The sequence below is a fragment of the Podarcis filfolensis genome (genome assembly GCF_964270895.1).
Source record: "Podarcis filfolensis genome assembly, chromosome: 2".
Lineage (NCBI taxonomy): Eukaryota > Metazoa > Chordata > Lepidosauria > Squamata > Lacertidae > Podarcis > Podarcis filfolensis.
Window position 1 is genome coordinate 15,854,102 of NC_139605.1, and position 26,298 is coordinate 15,880,399.

The 26,298-nt window shown below is 43.7% G+C and overlaps 1 protein-coding gene across 2 annotated transcripts in view; it reads right to left on the minus strand.

Annotated features, from left to right (window-relative positions):
- The window catches only part of LOC310757214 (C-type lectin domain family 2 member D-like), a 131,088-nt gene extending 108,067 nt beyond the window's left edge, over nucleotides 1-23,021 (minus strand). The window contains exons 1-8 of one of the 2 annotated variants that reach the window (XM_083602483.1): nucleotides 15,497-16,698; nucleotides 12,994-13,186; nucleotides 7,976-8,089; nucleotides 7,331-7,524; nucleotides 6,420-6,523; nucleotides 4,849-5,010; nucleotides 3,947-4,107; nucleotides 2,284-2,751 (exon numbers count right to left, since the gene is read on the minus strand). In XM_083602483.1, the coding sequence (XP_083458609.1) occupies nucleotide 4,107; nucleotides 4,849-5,010; nucleotides 6,420-6,523; nucleotides 7,331-7,524; nucleotides 7,976-8,089; nucleotides 12,994-13,117 (699 nt within the window). In that variant the 5' untranslated portion in view covers nucleotides 13,118-13,186; nucleotides 15,497-16,698 and the 3' untranslated portion in view covers nucleotides 2,284-2,751; nucleotides 3,947-4,106. Of the gene's footprint in view, nucleotides 1-2,283; nucleotides 2,752-3,946; nucleotides 4,108-4,833; nucleotides 5,011-6,419; nucleotides 6,524-7,330; nucleotides 7,525-7,975; nucleotides 8,090-12,993; nucleotides 13,187-15,496; nucleotides 16,699-18,598; nucleotides 18,708-21,922 lie in introns of those variants that run through there. The other variant, XM_083602482.1, reaches the window with a different exon arrangement.
- Between the last annotated feature and the right edge of the window lie 3,277 nt (nucleotides 23,022-26,298).

Here is a 26,298-nt window from a genome sequence, read left to right on the forward strand (position 1 = left end):
TCAGTCTGAACCACCAACCTTCTGATTGGCAAGTCCAAGAGGCTCAGTGGTTTAGACCACAGCGCCACCAGCCTCTTCACTCAGGGAATGACTAATCTAACAAATGAAGTGATGATTTGCACCCCCATCAGTGCACTGTCTGTTTTTATTTTATGTTTCTTTGGCTGGTAGTCAAAAAGATTGGTAGCATCTTGGGAGATAGATTAAGCCCCCAAATTGTATATCCTGCCGCCCCCCAAGCAGACTGCCCTCCAACTGAAGACTCACTGTGCAAGATTGTTGCGAGGTCCCAGCACATTGAGGCTTTGCAGCCTCAGCTGGTCTTAGATGTTTCCTCCTGTCCTTTCAGGTAATTAATGCAAAGACCCCAAGCAGTTCAGGAGATTTTCCCAGGTGACTCCTTTGTCACTGTCTCCGCTGTTATTTATATTAATATTTGATGTTTTGGCACAAAATATAAGGAAAAATGATAGAATACAATAAAAGTGGGGCAGCAAAACTATAAAATAAAAATGTTTGCGGACTTAGTATTACTGTAACTTTAGAACAACCGAGAGAGAGCATACCAGAAGTGATGGAAAAGATAGACAGATTTGGAAAACTAGCTGGTTTCAAATTAAACACAGGAAAAACCAAGATGATGGTTAAATATATGGACAACCAAACAAAAATTGATCTAGAAACCATGTGTGGGTGGAAAGTAGAGGAAAAAAATAAATATCTGGGGATCTGGCTAACAACAAATAATTATAACATTTACCAAGATTTGGTAAAGGTTTGGGAAGAAATAAAGAGAAATTTGGAAATATGGGAAAGAATGAAACGATCGCTACTAGGTAGGATTTCGGCTATGAAAATGAATGTCCTTCCAAAAATGTTATTCTTATTTAAAAATATCCCAATAATTAACTCTCAATGCTTCAAAGAGTGGCAGAAAAAATATATCATGATTTATCAGGCAGGGAAGGAAGCCCAGAATAAAACAAAGTCATGATCAATATACAGTGGTACATCGGGTTACATACGCTTCAGGTTACAGACTCTGCTAGCCCAGAAATAGTACCTCGGGTTAAGAACTTTGCTTCAGGATGAGAACAGAAATCGTGCAGCAGCAGTGCAGCAGCAGCAGGAGACCCCATTAGCTAAAGTGGTGCTTCAGGTTAAGAACAGTTTCAGATTAAGAACATACCTCCAGAGCAAATTAAGTTCTTAACCTGAGGTACCACTGTAAAAGAAAGAGGAGGCTTTGCCCTACCAGATTTCCAAATCTACTTTGAGGCATCATGCTTATGGTGGATAAAAGATTGGATATTGTTGGAAAATATCAGAGGTTTAAATTTGGAAGGACATTATATACAATTTGGGTGGCATACCTGCCTATTGTATGGAAAGGCAAACATTTATAAAATAATGTGATCAGGAAAAATCTATACAGAGTATGGGAAAAGCATAACAATCTATTAGAAAATGAAACATCAATGTGGATATCCCCTATTGAAGCCACTGCTTGGAAAAGAACAAATATGGATAAACAATGATTAATGTATAAAGAAATATAAGATCTTACAGGCCAGGGACGAAGGTTGAAAGATCCTGAAGAACTAAAAAAACCTATTAACAGATTGGTTACATATACACCACATTAACAAATTGTTTAAGATGGATAAAAAAAATGGATTCACAGAACAAAAATCGCAATTCACAAGGGACCTATTAGATACAAAAGCAAAAGTATTACAAAAAATGTACAAACTGCTACTAGAGTGGGATACAAAAGAGGAATTTGTGAAATCAAGCATGATTAAGTGGGCACAGGTGATAACACTGATTACGAGCTGTGGAAGAATTTATGGATAGTAAATATGAAATTCATTTTCACTGCAGGAAACATGGCAAAAATGAGCCACAGGTGATATTTAACACCTGCCAAACTAGCGAAAATGTTTTAAAAAGAAAAAGGTAAATGTTGGGAATGCAATGAAGTAGAGGGATCCTTTTTCCACATGTGGCAGTCCTGCAAAGAATCTTTATAATGAATTTTAAAAGATATTTCAAAATAACCTTCCCCAAAATGCATTCCTTTTGGGAATGATAACAACAGAAGTCCCTAAGAAACAAAATAATTTATTATTATATGCCACCACCGCGGCTAGAATCTTATTGGCACAAAAGTGGAGAATGAGTATGGTACCCACCAAGGAAGAATGGCGGTTTAGAATGCTTGAATATGCTGAATTGGCAGGCATAAAGAACAGGGCAAGAAAGAAAAAATGACAAAGAATATAAGGAAGATTGGAAAATGTTTATTGAATATTTTAAGAACCAGTATAAATAAGTAACAAGTGCCTGGCAATGCTGTGGTCCATGGGGTCACGAGGAGTCGGACACAACAAAATGACTAAACAACAACAAGTAAATAACCCAGCAGGTCTTGAATAAATCCAGCAGAATAGAAATCAACAGAATTAACAGCATTTAACAAAAAAGGAACATTGAAGATTAAAAATTTGGAATACGCTATTTAGCAGAAAGGTAAAGAAACCAAGAAAAGGGTGGAAGGGAAGCTATCAGACATTTATTTGTATGTTGAGATTGATATCAAAGTTGTACAACTGAGGGGTGGAGGGAAGGGGATGTGGGATAGATTGTTTTTCTTTTCTGCTTTTGTATAAAAAATGCAGATAAAAATAAAAAATAAAAAGGCATTTACATAACTTCTTAAAAGATCTTTTACCAAAAAAAACCGTTTTGCTACCGTATTTTTCGCTCGATAACACGCACCTGACCATAACACGCACATCGTTTTTAGAGGAGGAAAACAAGGGAAAAAACATTCTGAATGAAACAGTGGATGTATCATTTTTGTGCTTCATGCTGTGGCCACAGACATGTGATCTGATGGTGAATTTGGGGTGACCCAATGCAAAGATCCTGAGGATCCATGTGGATCCATGCTTTGTAACCACGTTTTTGCACCATTGCAGCCCCAGGCAACAGTGGGTGTGTGATTTTGGGGGGGGCAGGCTGTAGCCATGGACATGCTATGTGCTCTGATGGTGAATTTGGGGTGACCCAATGCAAAGATCCTGAGGATCCATGTTTTGTAACCACGTTTTTGCACCATTGCAGCCCCAGGCAACAGTGGGTGCGTGATTTGGAGGGGGGCAGGCTGTAGCCATGGACATGCTATGTGATCTGATGGTGAATTTGGGGTGACCCAATGCAAAGATCCTGAGGATCCATGTGGATCCATGCTTTTTAACCACATTTTTGCACCATTGCAGCCCCAGGCAACAGTGCGTGTGTGATTTTTGGGGGGCAGGCTGTAGCCTTGGACATGCTATGTGATCTGATGGTGAATTTGGGGTGACCCAATGCAAAGATCCTGAGGATCCATGTGGATCCATGCTTTTTAACCACATTTTAAGTGGGGAAGGAAGGAAAAATACAGAATGGACAAGGAGCACGAGAGGGGTGTGCAGAGAAGCAGCTGGCTAAGAATGCAGGAGAGGGGTATAACGGGAGGGAGGAAAGGAAGGCAAAAGTTTTCCCTCACCTACCCACCCAAGCCAGCCAGCTCTCTCTCTCTCTCTCTCTCTCTCTCTCTCTCTCTCTCTCTCCCTCCTGCATGTTTTCAGCAGCACCGGAGCACAGAGACGACACTCTGCTTGCCTGGAGGGGAGGGGCTTTCCCTGCTCTTTGTTCCGTTTGAGCAAACACAGCAAGGAAACAGAGGCGGGTGGGCAGTAAGACCCTGAGGCAGAATGCAGGAAAGCAGCCACTTCCTCTTTTCAGGTTTCCCTTCTCCGAGACGCGCGATTTGATTTTTGCCTGATTTTTTTTGCCATTTGGCTCCAGGGACCACACATTCGCTCAATAACACGCACAGACATTTCCCCTTCCTTTTTAGGAGAAAAAAATCTGCGTGTTATAGAGGGAAAAATACGGTAATTTTAAAAAAAATTATGATACATAAATACAATTTTTAAAAGCCTTGAATCTAGATAATACCAAACTGAAATTTACACATGCTGCACACATGGTGCACTCGTGTCCTCAGGGTTCTTTGCAAGGAAATGTGGTCCTGTTCGGAACTCTAATAACAATCTGAAATAGAAGAAACAATTGATGGATTTCTGACAGAACGGTGTAAATCCACAAATCATCAACTTGTGCCCTTTCAACTTAGTTAGCAAATGGCTAGGTTCAATGTAGAAGACCAAAGTCTCTGCTTCTGACTTTTCTTGGTGACAGATTTCAAGATTCATTATAAGGTAAGACAAGTTTTAAGTTGATGTTGTGCAAAGATCAGGTTGAAAGTGTGCAGGCACTGAAACCTAGTTCAGATCATTTGAGGTTTTGTATGAAGCTGTGAACAAGCGTCAGAGTTGAGCACTCCTCTCTGTAGTCTCCTGTCACACACCAGCTTTGGTGTAAAATTGTTTCCATACATACAATTTGCTGCCTTTCCTTCTAGAAACAGTATCTAGGTCATACAATGGAAAGGCTTACCTAAGCATGTCAGAGAAAAACAGAAAAGCAAGCAGAAATGGTGGCAGCTCTGTGGTCAGAGAATCATGTGAATACAATCTGTATTTGTTCACCTGATTGTTGTTGCCTTCTTGATGTCCACAAATGGTATGTCATTAAATACTGTCTTACATTGTTTTGATGCTTCCTTTACACAGAAATGAATGCAAGTTGCACAAACAATGTTAAATAGTAGACAGTGAGGTTAATATTGTAGATTAGAAAGAAATCAAACTGCAGCGGAATGGAAATAGTGCTGATTGTGATTAAAATGGGCCAGAATGGAAATCGCTGGTTTCTTACATAACTGGGACTTACCAGAATTCCTCTTGGCATCTGATTTTTCCTGCTGTAGAATTTACATTCCTCATATACGCATCAGGGTGACTGCAGATCCACTTTATCGGTATGTGGCAACGGGAGGCAATGACAAACTCCATGCTTAGATAGGCACAGTTTTCGCTTCCTTTCACCACCAACCTGCAACACAAGGAGGAAAGGTGAGATGGGCAAGCCAGGTTGGCTGCTCTGTCTTGTATGGGTGGGAGAGTGTCATAAACTACGTAGCCAAGAATCCATTAGCAAGCCGCTGAAAATCCCTTGACTGGTGGCCATCCAACCTCTCTTTAAAAACCTCCAATAAAGGAGAGTCCACAACCTCCCAAGGTTTGATTGTCAGACAGCTCTTGCTATCAGAAAGTTCTTCCTGAGATTTAGTTGGAATCACCTTTCTTGTAACTTGAATCCATTGATTTGGGGCTTGTGTTGCATGGCTTGCTTACATTGCATGACTGACAGGCCGGTCAGGGAGCATAGCAGGATTGTTAGATAGCAGATTAAGAAAGTGTGAGAGTATATGGCTTATGCATCCCTAATGAAACCACCTTTAACATTATGGAGAGATCTGATCCATGGATAAGCTTCACCCTGTGTAGTTTTGTGCTCTGGTTGTAAGATGGATGATCTGTACTTGATATTTTGTATTGTTTCCTTTCTCTTCACTGTTTACTGAAAAAGAATAAAATACTTACGTTTTTACTAGAACCTTCTCCAATGATTGTTCCACAGCAACTTGTATTCAAAGCTACGCTGCCTCAGTTCCTGGAGGCAGCATATGTCTCATTATCAGGTCCAATCATCAGCTTTGTTCTCCATGAGTCTGTCTAATTCCCTGCTAAAGCTGTTTGTCTTGCGGGAGTGGATTCCATATTTTGTAAATCCCCCACCTTTCAGCTTAATTGATTGACCTTAAGAATTATGAGAGTGGGAGAACAAGGATTTCTCCTTGCAGGAGCATCTCCATGCCCAGCGTTCAGTCTGGACACTGAGGTCCAGCTCCGAGGGCCTTCTGGCAGTTCCCTCGCTGCGAGAAGTGAGGTTACAGGGAACCAGGCAGAGGGCCTTCTCGGTAGTGGCGCCTGCCCTGTGGAACGCCCTCCCATCAGATGTCAAGGAAATAAAAGAACTACCTGACGTTTAGAAGACATCTGAAGGCAGCCCTGTTTAGGGAAGTTTTTAATGTTTGATGTTTTAATATTCTGTAGGGAGCCACCCAGATTGGATAGGGAAACCATGCCAGACGGGTGTGGGTATAATCATCATCATCATCATCATCACCACCCCATCCTCTTTCTCCACACCAGAGGAGCTCAAGAGCATTAGCTGAAGCTTGTCAGCAGTGTGGATGGTTTCTGTGTGTCTGGTCAGAGGTGAGAAACCCCAACATATCAGGAAGGTTACTGAGAGGTTTATGCTTTGAGTGCAATTCTGATTCCTTGAAGTTCACATTCTGGAGTGATTTTTGGTTGCAGATTCAGGTTTGGGATCAACTCACTGTACCCAGCATGCCTGCTGCTTAATCCCAATTCAAGAAAAGAGCAAGGACTCACGTGTTGCAGTATTCTGACCCATCTGCCCATATCCAGGTATCATTGAAGTCCTTCCAGAGGCCAATCCAATGGTCAGCTTCGCCCTTGAACCGGAGCATGAACACCTTGGTTGAAAACACACAGACAGCTTAGAACAGTGCCTCCAAATGAGTCTTCCACCTCAAATAATGCCACTCGTGGGAGGAGAACGAACTTCTGACAGAGACCTGGGCAGTGAGACTGAATATGCAAAGAAAGTGAGACTCAGATAGCAGAAGGAAAGCTTTGCTGAAAAGGGACGAAGGAGGTTCAAGGAGGATAGGAAAGTGGCTGAAGGAAGAGTAAGATGGATAATTTGTATTCAGGTTGGTAGCCGTGTTGATCTGATGCAGTCAAAATAAAACTAAAAATAATGAAAATAAATTGTCCAGTAGCACCTTAGAGACCAACTGAGTTTGTTCTTGGTACGGTGGTACCTCGGGTTAAGTACTTAATTCATTCTGGACGTCCGTTCTTAACCTGAAGCACCACTTTAGCTAATGGGGCCTCCTGCTGCCGCCGTGCCACCGCTGCACGATTTCTGTTTTCATCCTGAAGCAAAGTTCTTAACCCGAGGTAATATTTCTGGGTTAGTGGGGTCTGTAACCTGAAGCGTATGTAACCTGAAGCATCTGTAACCCGAGGTACCACTGTATAAGCTTTCGTGTGCATATCTGAAGAAGTGTGCATGCACACGAAAGCTTACACTAAGAACACACTTAGTTGGTCTCTAAGGTGCTCCTGGAGAATTTTTTTATTATTCTAGTTTGCATCAAGCTATGACAAAGCCAAGTTACGTCCCAGATTCTCTTTATATTTCCATAAGGATAGCTCATCCTTGGTGCTGTGCAGGAGATAATTCTCACAAACATTTATACATTTGTTGGTCTCACCTTTTCCAGCTCACTCTGAATCGGAGCCAGAGAAGAGCCCTGGGAGCTGCAAAAGCTCTGGGCAGAAGTCCAGTTTCTTTCTTCTTCTGAGAAAAAGTAACACTTCCCTTCATAGCCAACCCAGCCAGCTGGGCACGCTGGTCCCAAAACAGCACAGTTATTCACTTCAGGGGAAGTCTGGTTGGATTTCCCCCCTGCAAGAGAAAGTTCTGCTCTGAACTGGGATCTGCACATAACATTTCAACCTCTGGCTTGGAGGGAGGGCAAAGAAAGAACCAATAAGCAGCAATTGTGGCCCCTGGATTCAGATGCTTCTTGGAGGGAGGAAAGGGAAGTAGCAGTAGAAGAATCACACAACTTGGGGGAGCTTTGTTGCTCAGTGGCAGAGTATCTGCTCTGCATGCTGACAGTCTCAGGTTCAATCTTTGGCATCTTTAGGTAGGGCTGGGAAAGATCTCCTCCAAAGTCCCAGAGAGCCATTGGCAAGAGCATGGATAATAGTGATTCAGTCAAAGACAACTGTTTTCCTAACTGCTGCTGCTAAGTGTGAACTGGCCATTAGAAGCCAAAGTGCTGATGAAAGGCAGAGGTCATGACTGGGACAGACATGGAAGAAAGCACTAAGAAAAGAGGCAGAAAACTCACCTCTCTGGACAGCAAGAGCAATGATGGTGATGAAGAAGGGGAGGATAATAATGAATGCAATTAAGATGGTACGCTTAGATGTGATTCCTCTACCCTGATAATTATGGTGATCCCCTGAAATGAAATTAACACACACAAATAATGGTCTTGATTTACCATTACTAAGGAAGAACACAAATCTCACCTACAAGGCGTGTTTCACATGTAGCCACATCAACACACATACAATAAACTAAAACCTCCATGGTGAACTGGGTTGCTAATACCAGAACTCTTGATATTATTGCAATATCTATTTATTTTGGCATTCAGGAATATATTTCAATTTTGCTTCGATCTCCTGCGTTGCTAGCACAGCTGTCTCTGCAGCATCTTAATATGCCAGGTAATATTTTTATTTGTTGGAGATTTTCCCAGCTCTTTTTCTTTTTGTCTAATTTCACACAGAATCTTTTTGTATTTTCTCCTGGCTCTCTTTTTTAAGTCACGAGTTATGTTGTATAAAGTAACCTCTTATATATGCTTTACTTGCCTCCCACACCATACGTATTTCTGTACCTTTATCTAAATTATTCTCAAAGACTTCTTTTGATTTGGGGCTAGAACACATTAGCCAGCAACCTTTGGACACCCAGGCTGTCAGATTCTTACTGAGATATGAGTGACAGCGCCCCCTCCCCACAGGAAGACTTGGGGGCCTCACCTCACAAACGGCCCCATCCAGCTCATCCGCAAAGTGGATGTTAAACTGGGCAGGCGATTCTGGGGTTCATTCTTTGGGGGCAAGAACTGATTGCTACTAGGAATAGCAAGAAGGGAAACAGAGATAGACACTTGCCAAAATAAGACATTTACTCAGAAAAAGCAATCTTTTACCTATAGCTGAAGAATTCAACTGGTCTCACAGACCATCTACAGAACTGATATGCATCTTCAATTATCTGAGGATATGCAGAAGACATTTCCCCGGCCTCTGCAACGTGACTCACCTTCAATTCTTTTCAGTATATCTGAGGCAGGATGGGCAGAAATTAATTTTTTGGGGGGAAATGATATATAATGAATTGAAGAAAATGTTTAAATGACATTTGTACAAAAAACCAGAAGCATTTTTGTTAGGGATTGTGGGACAAGCCCTGCCAAGGAAAATAAGGAATTTATTTACGTATGCTACAACAGCGGCAAGAGTCTTGATAGCACAAGGATGGAAGAATGAGGAACCCCTGACAAAAGAACAGTGGCAAGAGAAATGGATGAACTATGCAGAACTGGCTAACATGACATATAAACTGTGAGATAAGGACAACTGTGACTTTAAAGAAGAATGGGAACTTTTTACAAATTATTTTAAAAGACAACAAAATGAACTGGACTCCTTGGCAGGTTTTGAATAAACATACACAAATTTATTGTTGATAACATGATGGACAGATATGGAAGGATATATACAATTTTATAATATGCAGAGAAAATATGTGCAGTGAAATCAGGGAGAGGAGCTGAGGAAAGTCCTTGGTGTGGAGGGGGGAGAGTGGGGGGAAATAAAGGGGGGAAATTATGTAGGTGATTATATGGTTTGATAATTTGTTATGTTGAAATTGAGCAATAAAAAATATTTATAAAAAAAGAAAGAAACTGAACTTGAATAGTAAGCAGAGCCAAAGCTTCCCAGACGCTGCAGTAGCCAAAGAAGACATTTTGTGCTTATGTGGACTCCCCTGCCATTGCCAATTGCTTTTCTGGTTGTCATGCTGCAGCAGTTTATTCAAATCTTCATTATCCTTTGTAACCAAAAGGCCTAGCTATATTAAAAACCGCCTTCTGTTTAACCACTTATCTGGTTGCTATAGAGAAAGGGGAACTGTGTGCAGGTAAATGAGCTGTGAGCTGCTGGCATGGGGGCAGGCGGCTTCCTCTCTCCCTTAACCACGTCTGCACTAGGCATGGGGGAGGAAGACGGGGAGGGGCCCAGCACAGAAACCACCATGACTGCCAGATGGGCAGCTGCTTCTGTTTCTATGCTGGGCATGGAGGAAACAAAAGCAACCTATTCCAAGCCCAGCAAAGGAGTCGAGGGGACTTTTAATCTCACTATTCTTCAGGCACCCCTCTGTATTTCTAAGCTGCTTGAAACCAAAGTGTTTGAATTGCCATTTGCTCTGATTGAGCGCTAAAGAGCAGTTTTACCCGGGGGGGGGGGGGAGCCGCTGGACAAGAGAAAGCATAGATAAGTCCCAAGATGCAAATTAATAATAATAATAGTTGTTACTGTTCTTAATTTTATTATTTATACGCCGCCTATTTGACTGGGTTGCCCCTGTCACACGGGGCGGTTCGCAACAGAATATTAAAAACACAGCAAAACATCAAATATTAAAAAAACTTCCCCGAATAGGGCTGCCTTCAGATGTCTTCTAAAAGTCAGATAGGTGTTTATTTCCTTGATGTCTGATGGGAGGGTATTCCACAGGGCGGGCAGCACTACCAAGAAGGCCCTCTGCCTGGTTCCCAGTAACTTTTTAAAAGGCTCTCTGAATACTGTCATTCTGGGAGGGTTTTTTTCCACTTCAGAAAAGCTAATGAAATGCAAAGATGCAAATGAGTGGCCCAGTGCCTGTATTAACTCCTGGAAATAGCGTTGCAAAAAGCAAAAGCAAAATTGGAATCTGGGGCGACAGGGAGAGGGCCATGAAACAGGGAAGGCCTTTAACATGCTGTACAGTGGTACCTCGGGTTACGTACACTTCAGGTTACATACGCTTCAGGTTACAGACTCCGCTAACCCAGAAATAGTACCTCGGGTTAAGAACTTTGCTTCAGGATGAGAACAGAAATCGTGCTCCGGTGGCGCAGCGGGAGGCCCCATTAGCTAAAGCGGTGCTTCAGGTTAAGAACAGTTTGCGGCTTAAGAACGGACCTCCGGAACGAATTAAGTACTTAACCTGAGGTACCACTGTATATATTTATATGCTAATTCTCAGCTGCTAATGCAAAAGATACCAGATTTCAAAATTAGGTTTTGCTCCAAAGCAGAGAGATTGAGGCAATCTTTTGGCCAATATTTTTGCAGGGCTTGGTAAGGATAATCCTTCAAACATGAGAGGCTTGTATACATCAAGTTTAAACATTCCAGCAGCTTCGGTTACACAAATCCCGATAGGATTTTCAAGAATGTGGCCAGAGTTCTGCAGAAAACCACGCCAGTGTGCCGCTTGCAGCAATTTCCACATGACTCTTGTTCAGACAGACCCCCAAGGACAATGTACAAAACCTCTAAGCAGCTTACAAGAAAGTCACATTACCAATGAAAACGTTTAAAAACAATTAATATACTTAAAAAGAAATTACATGTTTTTACTACTTGTTTTTAACTGTTCTCATTGCTTAGAGGGTTTTTTTTTACAATCTAGCAGTGTATAATTTTTCAGCAATAAACTGAAAAGACAGAACCATCTATTTTTAGAGGACGTGATCACTGATTGGAAATCAGGAAGAGGGATATGTCAGATATTCCAGACTGATTAATGCAGCATATAAACATTACACACACAGAGACACACACGGGCTGCCATATGTTCGGAAATTTCCAGACATTGCCAGTATTTGGCCTTTGGAAATTGCTTCTGGCTGGAAATTTCAGAACCAGTTTTAAATGTCTGGGGAAACCCGGGCATATGACAACCCTTTGGCAATTATCTGCATACAAGGAGGAGGCATGTGAAGAGTTGTATCTAAGTGGTTCAGCATGGACTTTGCATGCAAAAGGTCCCTGGTTCAAATCCGGCATTTGCAATTATTGCTGGGAGAGACTAGTGTCTGAACCCCTGCAGGGCTACTCCTTGCCACTGAGCCAGGTGGACCAGGGGTCTGACTTGGCAGAAGTTAGTATAATTAATTAATTAATTAATTAATAATTTTTATTTGTACCCCGCCCTCCCCAGCCAAGGCCAGGCTCAGGGCGGCTAACAAGCAATAATAAAAACAAGTTGAATGAATACAACTTAAAAACAAAATTAAAATACATTAAAATATTGAAACATTAAAATATTAAAATGTAGCCTCATCGCAGGAGGAGAAAGGAAAAGAAAAAAGAAAGAGGGGGAGGGAATCAAATTGGCTCCAAGCCAAAGGCCAGGCGGAACAACTCTGTCTTACAGGCCCTGCGGAAAGAAATCAGATCCTGCAGGGCCCTGGTCTCATGAGGCAGAGCGTTCCACCAGGCCGGGGCCAGTGTTGAAAAGGCCCTGGTTCCGGTTGAGGCTAATCTAACTTCCTTAGGGCCCGGACCACTAGGGTGTTGCTATTTATGGACCTTGAGGCTCTCCGTGGGGCATACCGGGAGAGGCGGTCCCGTAGGTACGAGGGTCCTAGGACATGAAGGGCTTTAAAGGTCAAAAGCAGCACCTTTAATCTGACCCTGTACTCCACCAGGAGCCAGTGCAGCTGGAAAAGCACTGGGTGAATATGCTCCCATGTATGCATGTACATCTATCACAAAAAAGGACCAGGTAATTGAGCAAGAATTAAGAGGTGCAGAAATTTATCATTTGCATCAGCAGATACTCTACAGAGAACAAGACTAGCTCCTGTACGGACTCCACATGCTGCAGGTTTTGTGAAGTGGCATCGGCAAACAACACAATCTTACTGCTTAAAATTTCCTTCTAACTTACACAGGCGAGAACTTGGTCTTTTGAAGAAAAATGTATTTGGGAACTGGAAGGGGAGAAAGGCAGACACACACACACACACACACACACAATGTAAGCCAAACGCCAACAGGTTTCTAAACTAGGCATGGAGAACTGGTGGCCCTCAACTCCCATCAGCCCCTGACTGCATAACCAATAGGGGCAGGAATAGTGGGGCTTTTAGTCCAGCAACATCTGGAGGGCAAGAGGCTCCCCATCTCTGCCCTAATTCCCAGGGGAAAATATAGCTGCCTTGCAGGCTACACGCTCGCATCCATACACACCACAACCAGCTGTCAAGGAGGCTCTGCAGCTTTTTCAACTTACCTGTCCTTATTTTGGAAAAATGTGTTTGGCAGTCCAGGGGTTTTTTGCCTCTTTGGGCAGCTTCTGTCTCTTCAGGCACTCTCAGGCTGTGTCTCTCTACAGCATCATCATCATGGCTTATCATTTCTCCTCTCTCATTGCTGTCCAGCACCAAGTGCCCAGGCAGAAGAGATCAATTCCCCTCTGATGGCACCTTCAGGTTAGAAAAAAATAAAACATACTGTTGCACGATGCTACTCCAATTGCTTCCAGGGGTTCCAGACCCTCATCCAAGGTCCATGTTTCCTTTTGGAAATGAGGCACAGCGGAGATTGTGGTGCCTTTTATGATATATGGTTTATTTACACATAGATACAGCCAGGGCGGGACGCGGGTGGCGCTGTGGGTTAAACCACAGAGCCTAGGACTTGCTGATCAGAAGGTCGGCGGTTCGAATCCCCGCAACAGGGTGAGCTCCCGTTGCTCAGTCCCTGCTCCTGCCAACCTAGCAGTTCGAAAGCACATCAAAGTGCAAGTAGATAAATAGGTACCTCTCCGGCGGGAACGTAAACGGCGTTTCCGTGAGCTGCTCTGGTTCGCCAGAAGTGGATTAGTCATGCTGGCCACATGACCTGGAAGCTGTATGCCGGCTCCCTCGGCCAGTAAAGCGAGATGAGCACCGCAACCCCAGAGTCGGCCATGACTGGACCTAACAGTCAGGGGTCCCTTTACCTTTACAGCCAGAGCCAAAAGTGGATGGGTTCCCAGCATTAACACCTCAAAGGGTTTTGTTTTCCCATCCTTGGATTCAAACAGACACAAAACACTGTTTTGTCTCTCGCTTCCCAGCTTTTTGCTCACAGAAATTGTTTATAAAGTTTTCTGAAAACCCCCCCCCAATCTTTATAAATTTTTCAATAGCATATTGCCTGGGGACTGGGTACCAGATTTTAGCGCCATTAAAGCCAACAATTAATGAATTGTTCTGCCATAAAAAGCCAGGAAATGAGTCAGAGTTCCCTGATTCTTATGTCACTTAACGTTTGCTGATGACATCACCCTGATGGTCTCTCATCGGAAACATCAATACCAGAGACTAGGGCTGTGCTATAAATCTATATATATTCTGATTCCAGGTTTCAGAGCAAATCGTGGTAACAGTTGTTGTTTTTTTTAAATGACTTTGCAATTTAACGCATATTGTGTATGTGGTATTAAAAAATCCCAGGAACAAGTGTGTCATTTGAACGTATGTTCAGCATGGCTGGCAATGTTCTTCAAATACAAAGGGCATCTCTATTGCCAGAGAACGCCAACATGCAAATTTTCCTTGCAAAAAATATAAACTTCATTTAAACATTTTTTGTTCTGTAAAATTCTACCCATCCTTATTGGTTTGGCCTGGGTTATAAAATAAATGTAAATTTTCCTGCCAATAAAAGTATAAAATTTGCTTATATTTTGTTCTGATAAAATTTATCCATTACATTCTTTCTTCTTTGGCCTGGTTTAGAAAAGGAAATTAACCAACAATCAAATAACTGGTGTTGTGCGATGCATACTAAGACTCAATAGTAAATTATATTTGAATATCCATTCAAATATAATTTGAATATTTGTGACACTGAATTTGCTTTCCCCCCCTTGTTAAGTAGTGTTATTTTTTTAGGGAACCTCTGATATCAATGCTACTAATTACTTCTACAGCTTTAATTTTAGAGAAAATGTGTTACTTTTGGTAGAGTACTACTATAACGTAACAGTTGCAACAATATGTTAAAGGTTAAGTAAAAAATTATCAGGTTTAGAGTTATGTTCACCTTTACGTACCTCCTCATTTCCCCAAAAACATTCCAATTCCACCCATCCACTCCCCAAGAAAAAAAAACAGTAGAAAATAGAGTTTTGCTCAATGGCTTCTAAATTTCCAGCTCCTTAACACCTCTGCAATAATGTTACGTCATTTTTTTGTTGCCTTGGGCAAGATAAAGTGACTAACCAATTTAGTCAATAACCAAATATGGTTCCTGCTATGTGATGTCCTTGCATGCTTAACCGGGAGGCCCATTTTTTGCCTTTCAAGGAAAATTCCCAGAGCTAGAAAAGCTAAAAATAGAAACAAACACTAGGGAGCAGAAACCGATATTGAAAAGAAAAAGATCAAAAGCAGAAATCCATCTTGACTTGAGGAGCAGCATTTGCAAAAAGGGGAGCGGCACGGGCGTAGCCAGGATTTGGGGGGGCAGAACCTCAGTTTGCTATGTATTTTTATTGATTTTTATTAATTAGGGGGCAGCTGCCCCGCCCATGCTCTACCCATGGGTAGGGGCAGCTCCCTCCTTGTCAAAAGGGCTAAAAAGGTTATTTTGCAAGAGCAATTTAGCTGGCAACAATGTTCACCTCAGGCTATTTGTAAACTGCAAAGCTCTTGACCCGATTTCCTGTCCCTAACCAACAATAACCAGCAAGAAAAAATGCTACTCTGCCAATTGTAGCCACACCAAGAGAGGGATACAAGCCTTACCAGGATACCTGCAGCAGCAGGCAGGCGCCTACACCCAGGTAAGTTCCTTCGCTGAGCTTCTGCTGAGGACAAAGCAGCCTTCAGGATCCATGCAGTAATTAGCTGGGCTGATGGGGAAACCCAGAACAGAAATGGCGTTTCCCCCCCTGCTTTTTAAAGCATTCTAATATCACGCTGTGCGGCTGCGGTTTCCAACGCTGGCCTCTGCCCCCCTTTCCTTCCCTCCCTCCTCTGACGCACTGTCTCTGCCTCTTAAAGGCTTGCACAGCTGTTCGTTGCAGCAGCCCTGGCTACAAGCTCCCCAGGCGAGCAATGTCTCTGGGGTTGGCCAGGGGGGCTGGTGCCAGGAGCTGAGGCAGCTCAGGGACCATGGACAGCAGCAGCGGCTGCCTGGAGGACTCTCAAGGGGAGAGGAGGCTGAGGGAGCCCTCCACAAGGGAGGGTGTTTGAAAAAGGGTGAGAGGCTGCCGGCTCTGCAGGCAAGGGCTGACATAACTGGGCTGCTGAGCCTCGCAGAGGCGCCGCAGAAAGAATGTAGTTGCTCAACAGAGCCACTAAATAGCCAAAAAATCTGTGGTTGGTTGGTTGTTGGCAATGTAATTCCAGACTATGACAGTTGGGCAGATGCACAGTTTGGAAGGCCTGTTCCTGAGGAGCAGAGAAGCTTCACCTGAACTGATTTTGATTTGAAAAAACTTTCTGAGTTCACCTCTCTCTCTCTTCATCTTTGTACTTGATCTGGGTGTTAGAAGGCTTTGCTAACAATTAAACAGGCATAGAATGGGCACTGCACCTGAGGAAGGGGAGACTGCAAATGATGCAATGAATCACCCCTGCAGTGGGTTGATCACGGCTTGCAGGCTTGACTGTCGGGTGCTTCAGAAGAGGATACGTCAGGGGGCTTATTCCCACTTGATTCAAAACATCAGGATATATCGGGATATTGCAATGTTTATCAGGTGATATATCACAATGTTGAAAACCAGGTATCAGCCAGTCCTACTCAACAGAGGAGCAGATACTGTTACCGGAAAATAGGAAAGGGGAGTGAGAAGTCTTCCAATGTTGTTCTATTCAGAAGGGGGGGAAATCTCCTACCTTTTCTAGTTGCAATGCCAACAAAGACATTGGCATTGCAACTAATATATAGAACAACTATGCAATAAGGCAGGTTGCATGCCTTATCTCTACTAAGCATATGTTATGTAAGATTAATTTCAAGGATCTGGTCAAAGACCCTGCAATTAGAAAAAGTATGAATCCCTTCCCCCCAAATAAAAATAAAGTGGAAGTATAGATGGAAGCAGGGACGCGGGTGGCGCTGTGGGTTAAACCACAGAGCCTAGGACTTGCCGATCAGAAGGTCGGCGGTTCAAATCCGTGCGATGGGGTGAGCTCCTGTTGCTCAGTCCCTGCTCCTGCCAACCTAGCAGTTCGAAAGCATGTCAAAATGCAAGTAGATAAATAGGTACCACTCCGGCCGGAAGGTAAACGGCGTGTCCGTGCACTGTGGCTTAGTCATGCTGGCCACATGACCCAGAAGCTGTACGCCGGCTCCCTCGGCCAATAAAGCGAGATGAGCGCCGCAACCCCAGAGTCAGTCACAACTGGACCTAATGGTCAGGGGTCCCTTTACCTTTATAGATGGAAGCATTATTTTCCATCTTACTGTAGGTTTTGTTTCTTTTTTTAAAAAAAGATTTTATTTAATGGTTTATTGTTGTTTATATTTTGGGGCACCAAAGTCTTTTAAGTGCTTAGGGCCTTTAAAGGTTTTAATCTGGCCCCGGCTATACAAGGATAGGGATAACATGGCCAGTATAGTCCATGCCCTGGGAAGCTTGAGACTGGATTACTAATGTGCTTCATGCAGGGCTGCCCTTGGGCTTGCTCCAGAAGCTTCAGCTGGGAGAGAATGCAGAAGCGAGATTGCTGATCGGGATTAAGATGACTGACAGCATGTGATAACAAGTGGCTGCCCTTGTGATGATGTGCAAAGCGCTGACCACGTGAACCCTTGTGTCACTGAGATGATCCAGAGAAGCCCTGTTAGCTGTCCCCTGTATTACAGAGGCTTCACCAGCCTCAAGCAAAAGTCGGGCATTTTGTGGAACAGGAAAGATTTGGCAGAGATAATCACTTTTGATTTTCAGGTGTCTCTTGAAGATATTTTTATGCCAACAGGCCTATGCAGTTGTATAAAATTTTATTGAGTAGCCGGTCATTTTAGTGATTGATTGAACTGCTTTTAATTGTTGTTGTTTTAAAAAAACTGTATAAAAAGTTTGTATATTGCTGCACACCGCTCTGATGTTGTATGAGGATGGCATATAAATGCTTATATAAATAAAATAAATTACAGAACTGTAGCTAAGATCTTCACAGGATGCCTTTAGCCCTGCTGCAACCTCCAAAACTCTTATCTTGTGACAAGGAAACTGGTGGCACCTACTCTTTTGCAATAATCTCATTTACTAAAAATGTATCTGCTGATATGTGCATATCTGACCACTGACGCCAGCTTTTAATGACCTTAGGCATGTGGATGCTTTACAGTTACACTTTATTGGGATAGTTATTTTTTTATTTCTGTTTTTTTAAAAAACCATGGGCGTCAAACGAAAAGCAGTATGTAAATTATTTTAAATAAACAAACAATCCCCTGAGTGGATGGTGCAGTGGGCTGCTCCACCCACCTGAGCTCCCAGCAGCCTCAATTTCCCACTGATATGGTGTGTCGAGTGTGTGTGTTAATGGCAGGGATGCAGGTTGCCAACTTCTTTAGAGCGTGGGCATATGTGGAATTTTGATAAGGTGCTGTTGGTAGGAATCACAAAATGGCTGCCATGGGGGCATATCATAACACAAAACTTGAGAAAGTGGTATACTCATTACCACTCCCTGCTGGTCCCCTCCAGACATCCATCTCTCCCTCTCCCTTGTCCTAGGAATTCCTTCTCTTTCCATTCTTTTCTCACCCCCCCCCCCGAGCAATTTCTATTTAGCATTAAATGCCCTACCCAAACAATCTCTCCCCCTTCCCTTCACTTGCAGAGCTTTCCAGGGGTCCAAGGTGCTGTTCAAGCACTGCCAGGGGATTACCTTATTCCCCTTTCCTGCCCTCCAAACACTTTCCAGTGAGGTACAGCCTGGTGGCAAATGTTGAATGCCTTGCTTGTTTAAGGCTCAGGTGCCAATGAGAGAGAACTATCTGATAACGGAGAGATCATTTAGTTAATAATTCTCCAGATACCACACTTCGCCTCCACAGCAGTTAACAACACCAAAAGAAACAGGAGACATCAGAAAACACTCAGCACAACAGAAGTCCTCAGAGTAATGAAGTAAATTTAGTTAAATAAATATCTCCACTTTAAAATGTCATGAGTAACCCAAACTAAACCGAACAACCAAGGACTAGGACTAGAGTAACAAATGATGCAAAAAGGCAGATAACTGCCCCTAAAAGTTTACAATCTAAATTTCAACAGTGCAGCAATTGTTAATGAAGGGAAGGAGAAAAAGGGTGGGTACACAGACATGAAAAAAACGCTATAAATAAGTCAGAAATTAAATTGTTATAACAAAGGGGGGGAACTATGTAAAAACCACTTAGATTTTTTTTTTTTTTTGCTCTCCAGCACCACCTGGTTTTGCAGGCTTATAAAGCATGCAAAGCACTGTTTTTTGACTGATTGCAGCTGAGTCCAAAGAAGATGGTAAGACTATACTCAAGTCAAGTTACTAAACCCAGAAAGAGATTAAAACTAAGGGCTTAAATTGAGAAAGGATTCACGGGTTAGAGGTGGGGGTTAATAGAAATGTTCTGGGAGGGAGTTCTGAGCATTAGGGCGCAGATATTCCTGCTAAAGGAAGCCCTGAAAAACACAGTGACACCCACAGCCAGGTTTTCACACCCTCAGATACAGATCACTTCCCAAAAGCCCCTGGCCCCCTTTTTCTTCCAGTTTCAAGTCTCACTTGCTGCTTCTTTGCAGAACTGGAAAGGGGAAGCGAGAAAACCATCTGCTTAGACTGAGTGACTAACAGGTGTATGTTGCTATAACCTTTGATGGAATACAGTGCCCTTCATCGGATGCATGAAGCCGTTATACCAAGTTGCTTTTATGCGCAAGCACACAAGAGAGGAGAGGAAGACTGTAAGCAGCATGGTCAGGAAGAAATGAAATGTTGTGAAGCGCAAGCCGTGAGAATTACATTAACAGCGCCCATTCACACACGCAACATTATTGATAAACGCAACCATCCTTGTTCAACAAAGGAGCGTAATTTAATTTAATGAACTTCTGCGAATTTGCCAAAAGACACCTACCGTATTTTTCGCTCCATAGGACGCTCCTGACCAAAAGACGCACCAAGTTTTTAGAGCAGGAAAACAAGAAAAAAAATCTGACTCAAATGTTGTACTAAGCTATTTAAAACAGCAAAGTGTGTGGCTTCTGTCCACTTTGCTGCTTTAAAGCGAGCCACGGTATATAATGAAGAGAATGAAAAAAGGACAGACATTCCATTATAATGCAGCTGTTTTCATTATCACTGGGAAGTCAGTATTGGCAGCAGTCACAAAAACTAAAATTTGAGCATTTTACTGTTATTAAGAATATTAATAGTCAGGGAGAGAAACCAGGGCTGTGCAAATGAGAAGTGCTTAGAGTATGGAGGAACAGCAAAGAGATCAAATGATTGTGCTCCAGTTCCTAAATCTCTGAAGTTTTCTCAAAACAGGCATGGTTGTTTTGAAAGGAAGATTCAAAATGGAGTGACTGAGCAAAGAACAGAGGAGGAAAAGAGGGCAGATAAATAGCTTCCATTCAATAACAAGAGAACACAATGTTTTTGGTTTGGTATAGGTGGACTGTACTTGTAAGAATTTGTATAATGAATTATAGATTTGGAGTGGAATATCAGTGCCTCTTTTCAGCAATAAAGATTAGCTGCTAGGAACACGGTCCACACACAAACACACAGGATGTCTGGTTATAGCTGTGCAGTTTAAACTGTTCCTGAGCCAGATGCCTGCTCGGTTTTAGCTGAGCTCACTATTACTGGTTTGTGGAGATGCTTTGCATGTATTTATGACTATTTCTGCAAAACTGCTACTTGAAGGAATCCCCAAACTTAATATTTTTAAACTTCAAATGGAGCTCAGAATCCAGTTAGGCAATCCTCTGCAGTTGAATTAGGAGGCACTGAGAGACAGCAATTTGCTGCTCCCCACCCCACCCCACCCCCACCAAGCATCCCAGGAGCGCAGGGCAAAGAGCATCCCAGGAACACACAGCCTTCCCTCTGCTTGCAAACCGTGTCGGGGCTTCAGGGGAAAGCAAAGGCTGTAGGCAGAGCAGTGTGGCTCCCCACCCCCAAAAAGCACCCCAGGAGCGCGGGGCAAAGGCACAGAGCCTTCCCTCTGCTGGGAAGTCGGGGCTTCAGGGGAAAGCAGAGGCTGTTGGCAGAGCCGCGTGGCTCCTCCCCCCACCCCCAAAGAGCAGCCTGGGAGCGCAGGGCAACAGCGATTTGGCTCCAGGGACCACACATTCGCTCCATAAGACACACAGACTTTCCCCCTTACTTTTTAGGAGGGAAAAAGTGCGTCCTATGGAGCGAAAAATACGGCAAATACTTCCACAGAATTATTCACAGACTCTTCAGTCCCTAACAGTTCTGGGTTCTCCCAAGGAGTTAACATAGCGATGCCAGTCACAGATTCTTGCCATGTGCTGGGGTGACCTCTATACACACACATGTACACGTGTCCCCCTCCCTCCATCTGGCCCCTTTATAGAGTAAAAACAATTGTATGATAGAACCTAGGCAAAAGCCTCCTCCCCAAGTGAGGGGAGGCCCCCTGCCTAAATTCAGCACAGCATTTTCCTGCCTCCTTTGCCATTAAGCTGTGACCTCCCTCAAACCCCTGTCATAAATCTAAGCTGTCTTCTTCTTCTCTGGAAGGGTCAGGCTGGCGAGACAGTCTCCCCCATTCCTCCTCTGCCCAGTCCCTGACAGACAGAGGCTACACAAAAGCCTCCTCCCCACGTGAGAGGAGCCCCCCTGCCTGAATTCAGCACAGCATTTTCTTGCCTTTCCAGAACTCCTTTATTCCACACCCCACACAGACAGCCAAGATCCACGCTCCAGAAGCAAGCACTTATGCGGCTTCCCAATTCCCGCCTCCTCAGTCGCCTTACCTCTTCTTCACTGAAACAGAGGTTGGATGGCCACCTGTCCTGGATGCTTTAAATGAGATTCCTGCATTGCAGGGGGCTGGACTAGAGGACCCTCGGGGTCCTTTCCAACTCTACAATTTTATGATTACGTCTCCCACCCATCAGACCTGCTTCCAGTCTAGAAGCTGTTCATATCGGGTTCTAAAGATTTTTTCCTCCGGGACAAGGCAGAAAACCTTACCTCTCAATAAAGAGCATGTGGCGCTCCTCCTCCTCCTCACGTTTTCCGGGGTGGGCCATTTTACTCTTTCCTCTCAGTTCCTGTCACAATGTGAAAACCTATTGGCTGAACAGCAGAGGTCCTTCAATAGTAGCTCGAGTCCGTTTGCAGCTAGCAGACTGGGGCAAACCACAGGCTTGAAAGGGGCATTGCAACAATCTGAACTTTCAATTTTGAAATTTGCATGTGGAAACTGATCTAAACGTTAGCAGCAGCTGTTGAAGCAGTTGCTCTCCGAGTAGCCAAACAAATCGGCGCAATGAGCAAAATGCCACAGAATCCACGAGATTCTACCACAGCATCACTCAATCTGGGAGTCGCGAAGAGTTGGGTCTCTCCTGTCAGAAAACTCCCATCGTAAAACTCCAGGAATGCGTCCAGGTGCCTTTGTTGTAGCTGCTGCTGCAGCCACTGGAAGGAAAAAAAAACGGGGGCGGGGAAGCACAACGCTTGATATTATAGCGACTGCAAGGCTTGTTTGTTTTTTAATGCAGTTATTGAAAACTCCTTGGAGCTCAACATTTGTTGTTGGAAAAGCGGGGTGCAAATATCATTAAAAAAGAAAAAGCAGCTGCACTCCTAAAATGAGAAACGCATGAAAACCGTGATGAACGGTTCCTATACATTTAAAAGAAAGGTATAAAAGCGGGAAAAGAGCAGCATGTCTTCCTTGAGGCCCTTCAGGGTAGCCTGGGGAAAAATGTACGGGTGCTGAGGCACAGCTGCTGTTGCAGGAAAACCGTTGCTGTTATCTTGAGAAATGCACCAACCGTCACTACCCTTACTTCCCTGGGAGTAAGAGCTGAGTAGGCGTGACTAGGATTGCTCTGCTCATAGCTTTGTAGTAGGCGTGTTTTTTCCACACAAACATGCACACAATTAGCATTTGGAAGCATTCCAGAATAAATAGCATCTATAGAAAGGAAGGAAAAAATGAGATTCTGCAGGTTGGTTTAGACTTGCCTAAACACAAATGGTTTAGGGATTGAAAGTTTATAGCGCAAACACACTCCATGTGCCAGGTGCGCAACAGACGGAAATTCAGTCAAACCACAAGGCAAAGGCAAAGAGCCTCCATTGCACATTACCAAATGTAGCAATTCACTGATAAATGTACCTATGTATGGCTCAATCGGAAAACTATCCAACCAGACCATTTCTGGGTTAGGGTCAATTTTAGGACTGGGTTAGTCTAAGGGTAAGAATTAGAATCAGGTTTGGGTTTGGGTCAGTGTTTTATGTTTTCTTGTGATTTTGATTCATTTGCGGTTGGTTGGTTTTTTTCAATTTGTTGTGTTGCTGCTTTTTCATAAGTTGCAAGTTTTCTGGTTTTCTGGAAAGTTTAGTTTTAATTTTGAATGCTCAGATGGGGAGCTAAGCCTCCCCTCTTCCCAGCTGAGAGATTCCTGCCCCCAACTCCTGCTTGCACGCAGCCAGGGAATGCCTGGCTTCAGGTGGTGCAGCTTCCGGGCTGCCTCCACCTTCCCTGAGCCCAGCAACTATTCAGCCTGGCTACCTTCGGGGAAGGTGGAGGCAGCCCAGAAGCTGCATCTGAGAGCCCCTGCACCACCTGAAGGAAACGGAGTTAAATGTTAAATTGTGCGTGATGGAAATACCACACCAGTTTTTAATTTGGTGGATCCTAAGGGGAATTTGGAAGCCCTGATTGAAACCATCCCAAATGGCCGGTTTCCTGCCATGGCTGCTGGCTGCTTTCCCAGAACACCAGACCCCAACCATGCAGATTTTCAGGGGTAATAATCCCTGCTGACCCCCCCCCCCAAAGGGTTGCTGGATGAGGCCGCACTGCATGAATGGGCAACTCTGCAGAGTCATCGCCGTGAGTGGGGAAGAGCCCTGTTTCCTAAAATCATTAAAAATTGGACTAAGAAACAGGCATGTTCTAGAAAAGAGGAGATGAAAAAAGCCCCTTGCTAATTAAATCAGTCAATGGATGCCAGAGCTTTGATTTGAAAAGTATTTTCATTGTGGTGCTTCATTGTGAGGTGAGCACCTATATCTTTTTCTACATTTGCTAATCATAGAATCATAGAATCATAGAGTTGGAAGAGACCACAAGGGCCATCGAGTCCAACCCCCTGCCAAGCAGGAAACACCATCAGAGCACTCCTGACATATGGTTGTCAAGCCTCTGCTTAAAGACCTCCAAAGAAGGAGACTCCACCACACTCCTTGGCAGCAAATTCCACTGTCGAACAGCTCTTACTGTCAGGAAGTTCTTCCTAATGTTTAGGTGGAATCTTCTTTCTTGTAGTTTGGATCCACTGCTCCGTATCCGCTTCTCTGGAGCAGCAGAAAACAACCTTTCTCCCTCCTCTATGTGACATCCTTTTATATATTTGAACATGGCTATCATATCACCCCTTAACCTCCTCTTCTCCAGGCTAAACATGCCCAGCTCCCTTAGCAGCTCCCTTAGCTCCCTTAATCATGACTTTCCGAACCTCGCAAGAAAGGAATTCAATATTTAAGTTGCGTAGCTCTCGGCGGAGAGCCCCAATCAGAACTGGCAAAACAAGATCAGATATAAGGAGGCTCAGGCTGAAAAAAAAATGGCAGCCATGGCGCAGAAGAAAAAGAAACAGCCTCCCCCCAGACATTTGGACACAATCAGGGAATATTTCACATTAAAAAACTGCATTTGGTTGCATGGATTTCCTTTTCCTTATACGGTGTAATGTGAATGCAAATGTGAAATTTTGATTTGGCTTGCTTCCCTAGGGCCCGGGATGAGCTAAGCTAAATATTCACCAAACAATTAGTGAAATATATCCCACAGCATTGCTTTTCTATGGACGTTAATTTATATTTGGAATACTAACTCTTTAGAAGTCTGAAAGACCTAAAGACAGCTTTGCCATAAATCTTATCAAAAGGAGGGTTGGCATCTGTTGAGAAAAGTGGGAACAGAGCCCAAAGCCTGGGAGATAACGCGGAAAATCAAAGATGGGGTCACAGAGAGCACTATGCAAATGTGTGTGTGTGTGTGTATACACACACACACACACACACATACACAATAACAGAAGGTATTGCCTCCTGCGTTAGAATAGAAATATGGATTTAATGGACACGAGAGTCACACACTAGGACTGCATAAAATAATGGGGTAAGATTGGATTTATGAAGCTGGAAAAAAACAAAAGAAATGAATGCAGGAACATTTCTCCTGACATCCAGAACATGGGAAGCTCCCTCGAAATTATTTAATTCAGATTGTAATATTGGTTTTATTGTTTGTGTTTTAATGTGGCAAGATTCCATTTGATTTATTATTAATTGGAATGCCTTTAATTGAAAATTAATAAAAATTATTTACAAAAAAACTGTCCCAAATGTATTAAGTCGCCTCGGGATTTGAGTATTCATCAAGTAATTGTTTGAGTGAATCGAGTTTAATGGGGAGGCTTGCAAGCAAGAAGCAACTATTGTTCATGTATGCCTTGCATGCCCGATTTTGGGGCTGCGCTGGGGGCTCCCCGAGCATGAAACCCCCAGCCCCCCAAAAGTGCTGCTTAACCCCAATTACAAGAAATGCGGGGGTGAGCGCCACAGAATTATTCACAGACTCTTCAGTCCCTAACAGTTCTGGGTTCTCCCAAGGAGTTAACATAGCAATGCCAGTCACAGATTCTTGCCATGTGCTGGGGTGACCTCTATACACACACATGTACACGTGTCCCCCCCCTCCATCTGGCCCCTTTATAGAGTAAAAACAATTGTATGATAGAACCTAGGCAAAAGCCTCCTCCCCAAGTGAGGGGAGGCCCCCTGCCTAAATTCAGCACAGCATTTTCCTGCCTCCTTTGCCATTAAGCTGTGACCTCCCTCAAACCCCTGTCATAAATCTAAGCTGTCTTCTTCTTCTCTGGAAGGGTCAGGCTGGCGAGACAGTCTCCCCCATTCCTCCTCTGCCCAGTCCCTGACAGACAGAGGCTACACAAAAGCCTCCTCCCCACGTGAGAGGAGCCCCCCTGCCTGAATTCAGCACAGCATTTTCTTGCCTTTCCAGAACTCCTTTATTCCACACCCCACACAGACAGCCAAGATCCACGCTCCAGAAGCAAGCACTTATGCGGCTTCCCAATTCCCGCCTCCTCAGTCGCCTTACCTCTTCTTCACTGAAACAGAGGTTGGATGGCCACCTGTCCTGGATGCTTTAAATGAGATTCCTGCATTGCAGGGGGCTGGACTAGAGGACCCTCGGGGTCCTTTCCAACTCTACAATTTTATGATTACGTCTCCCACCCATCAGACCTGCTTCCAGTCTAGAAGCTGTTCATATCGGGTTCTAAAGATTTTTTCCTCCGGGACAA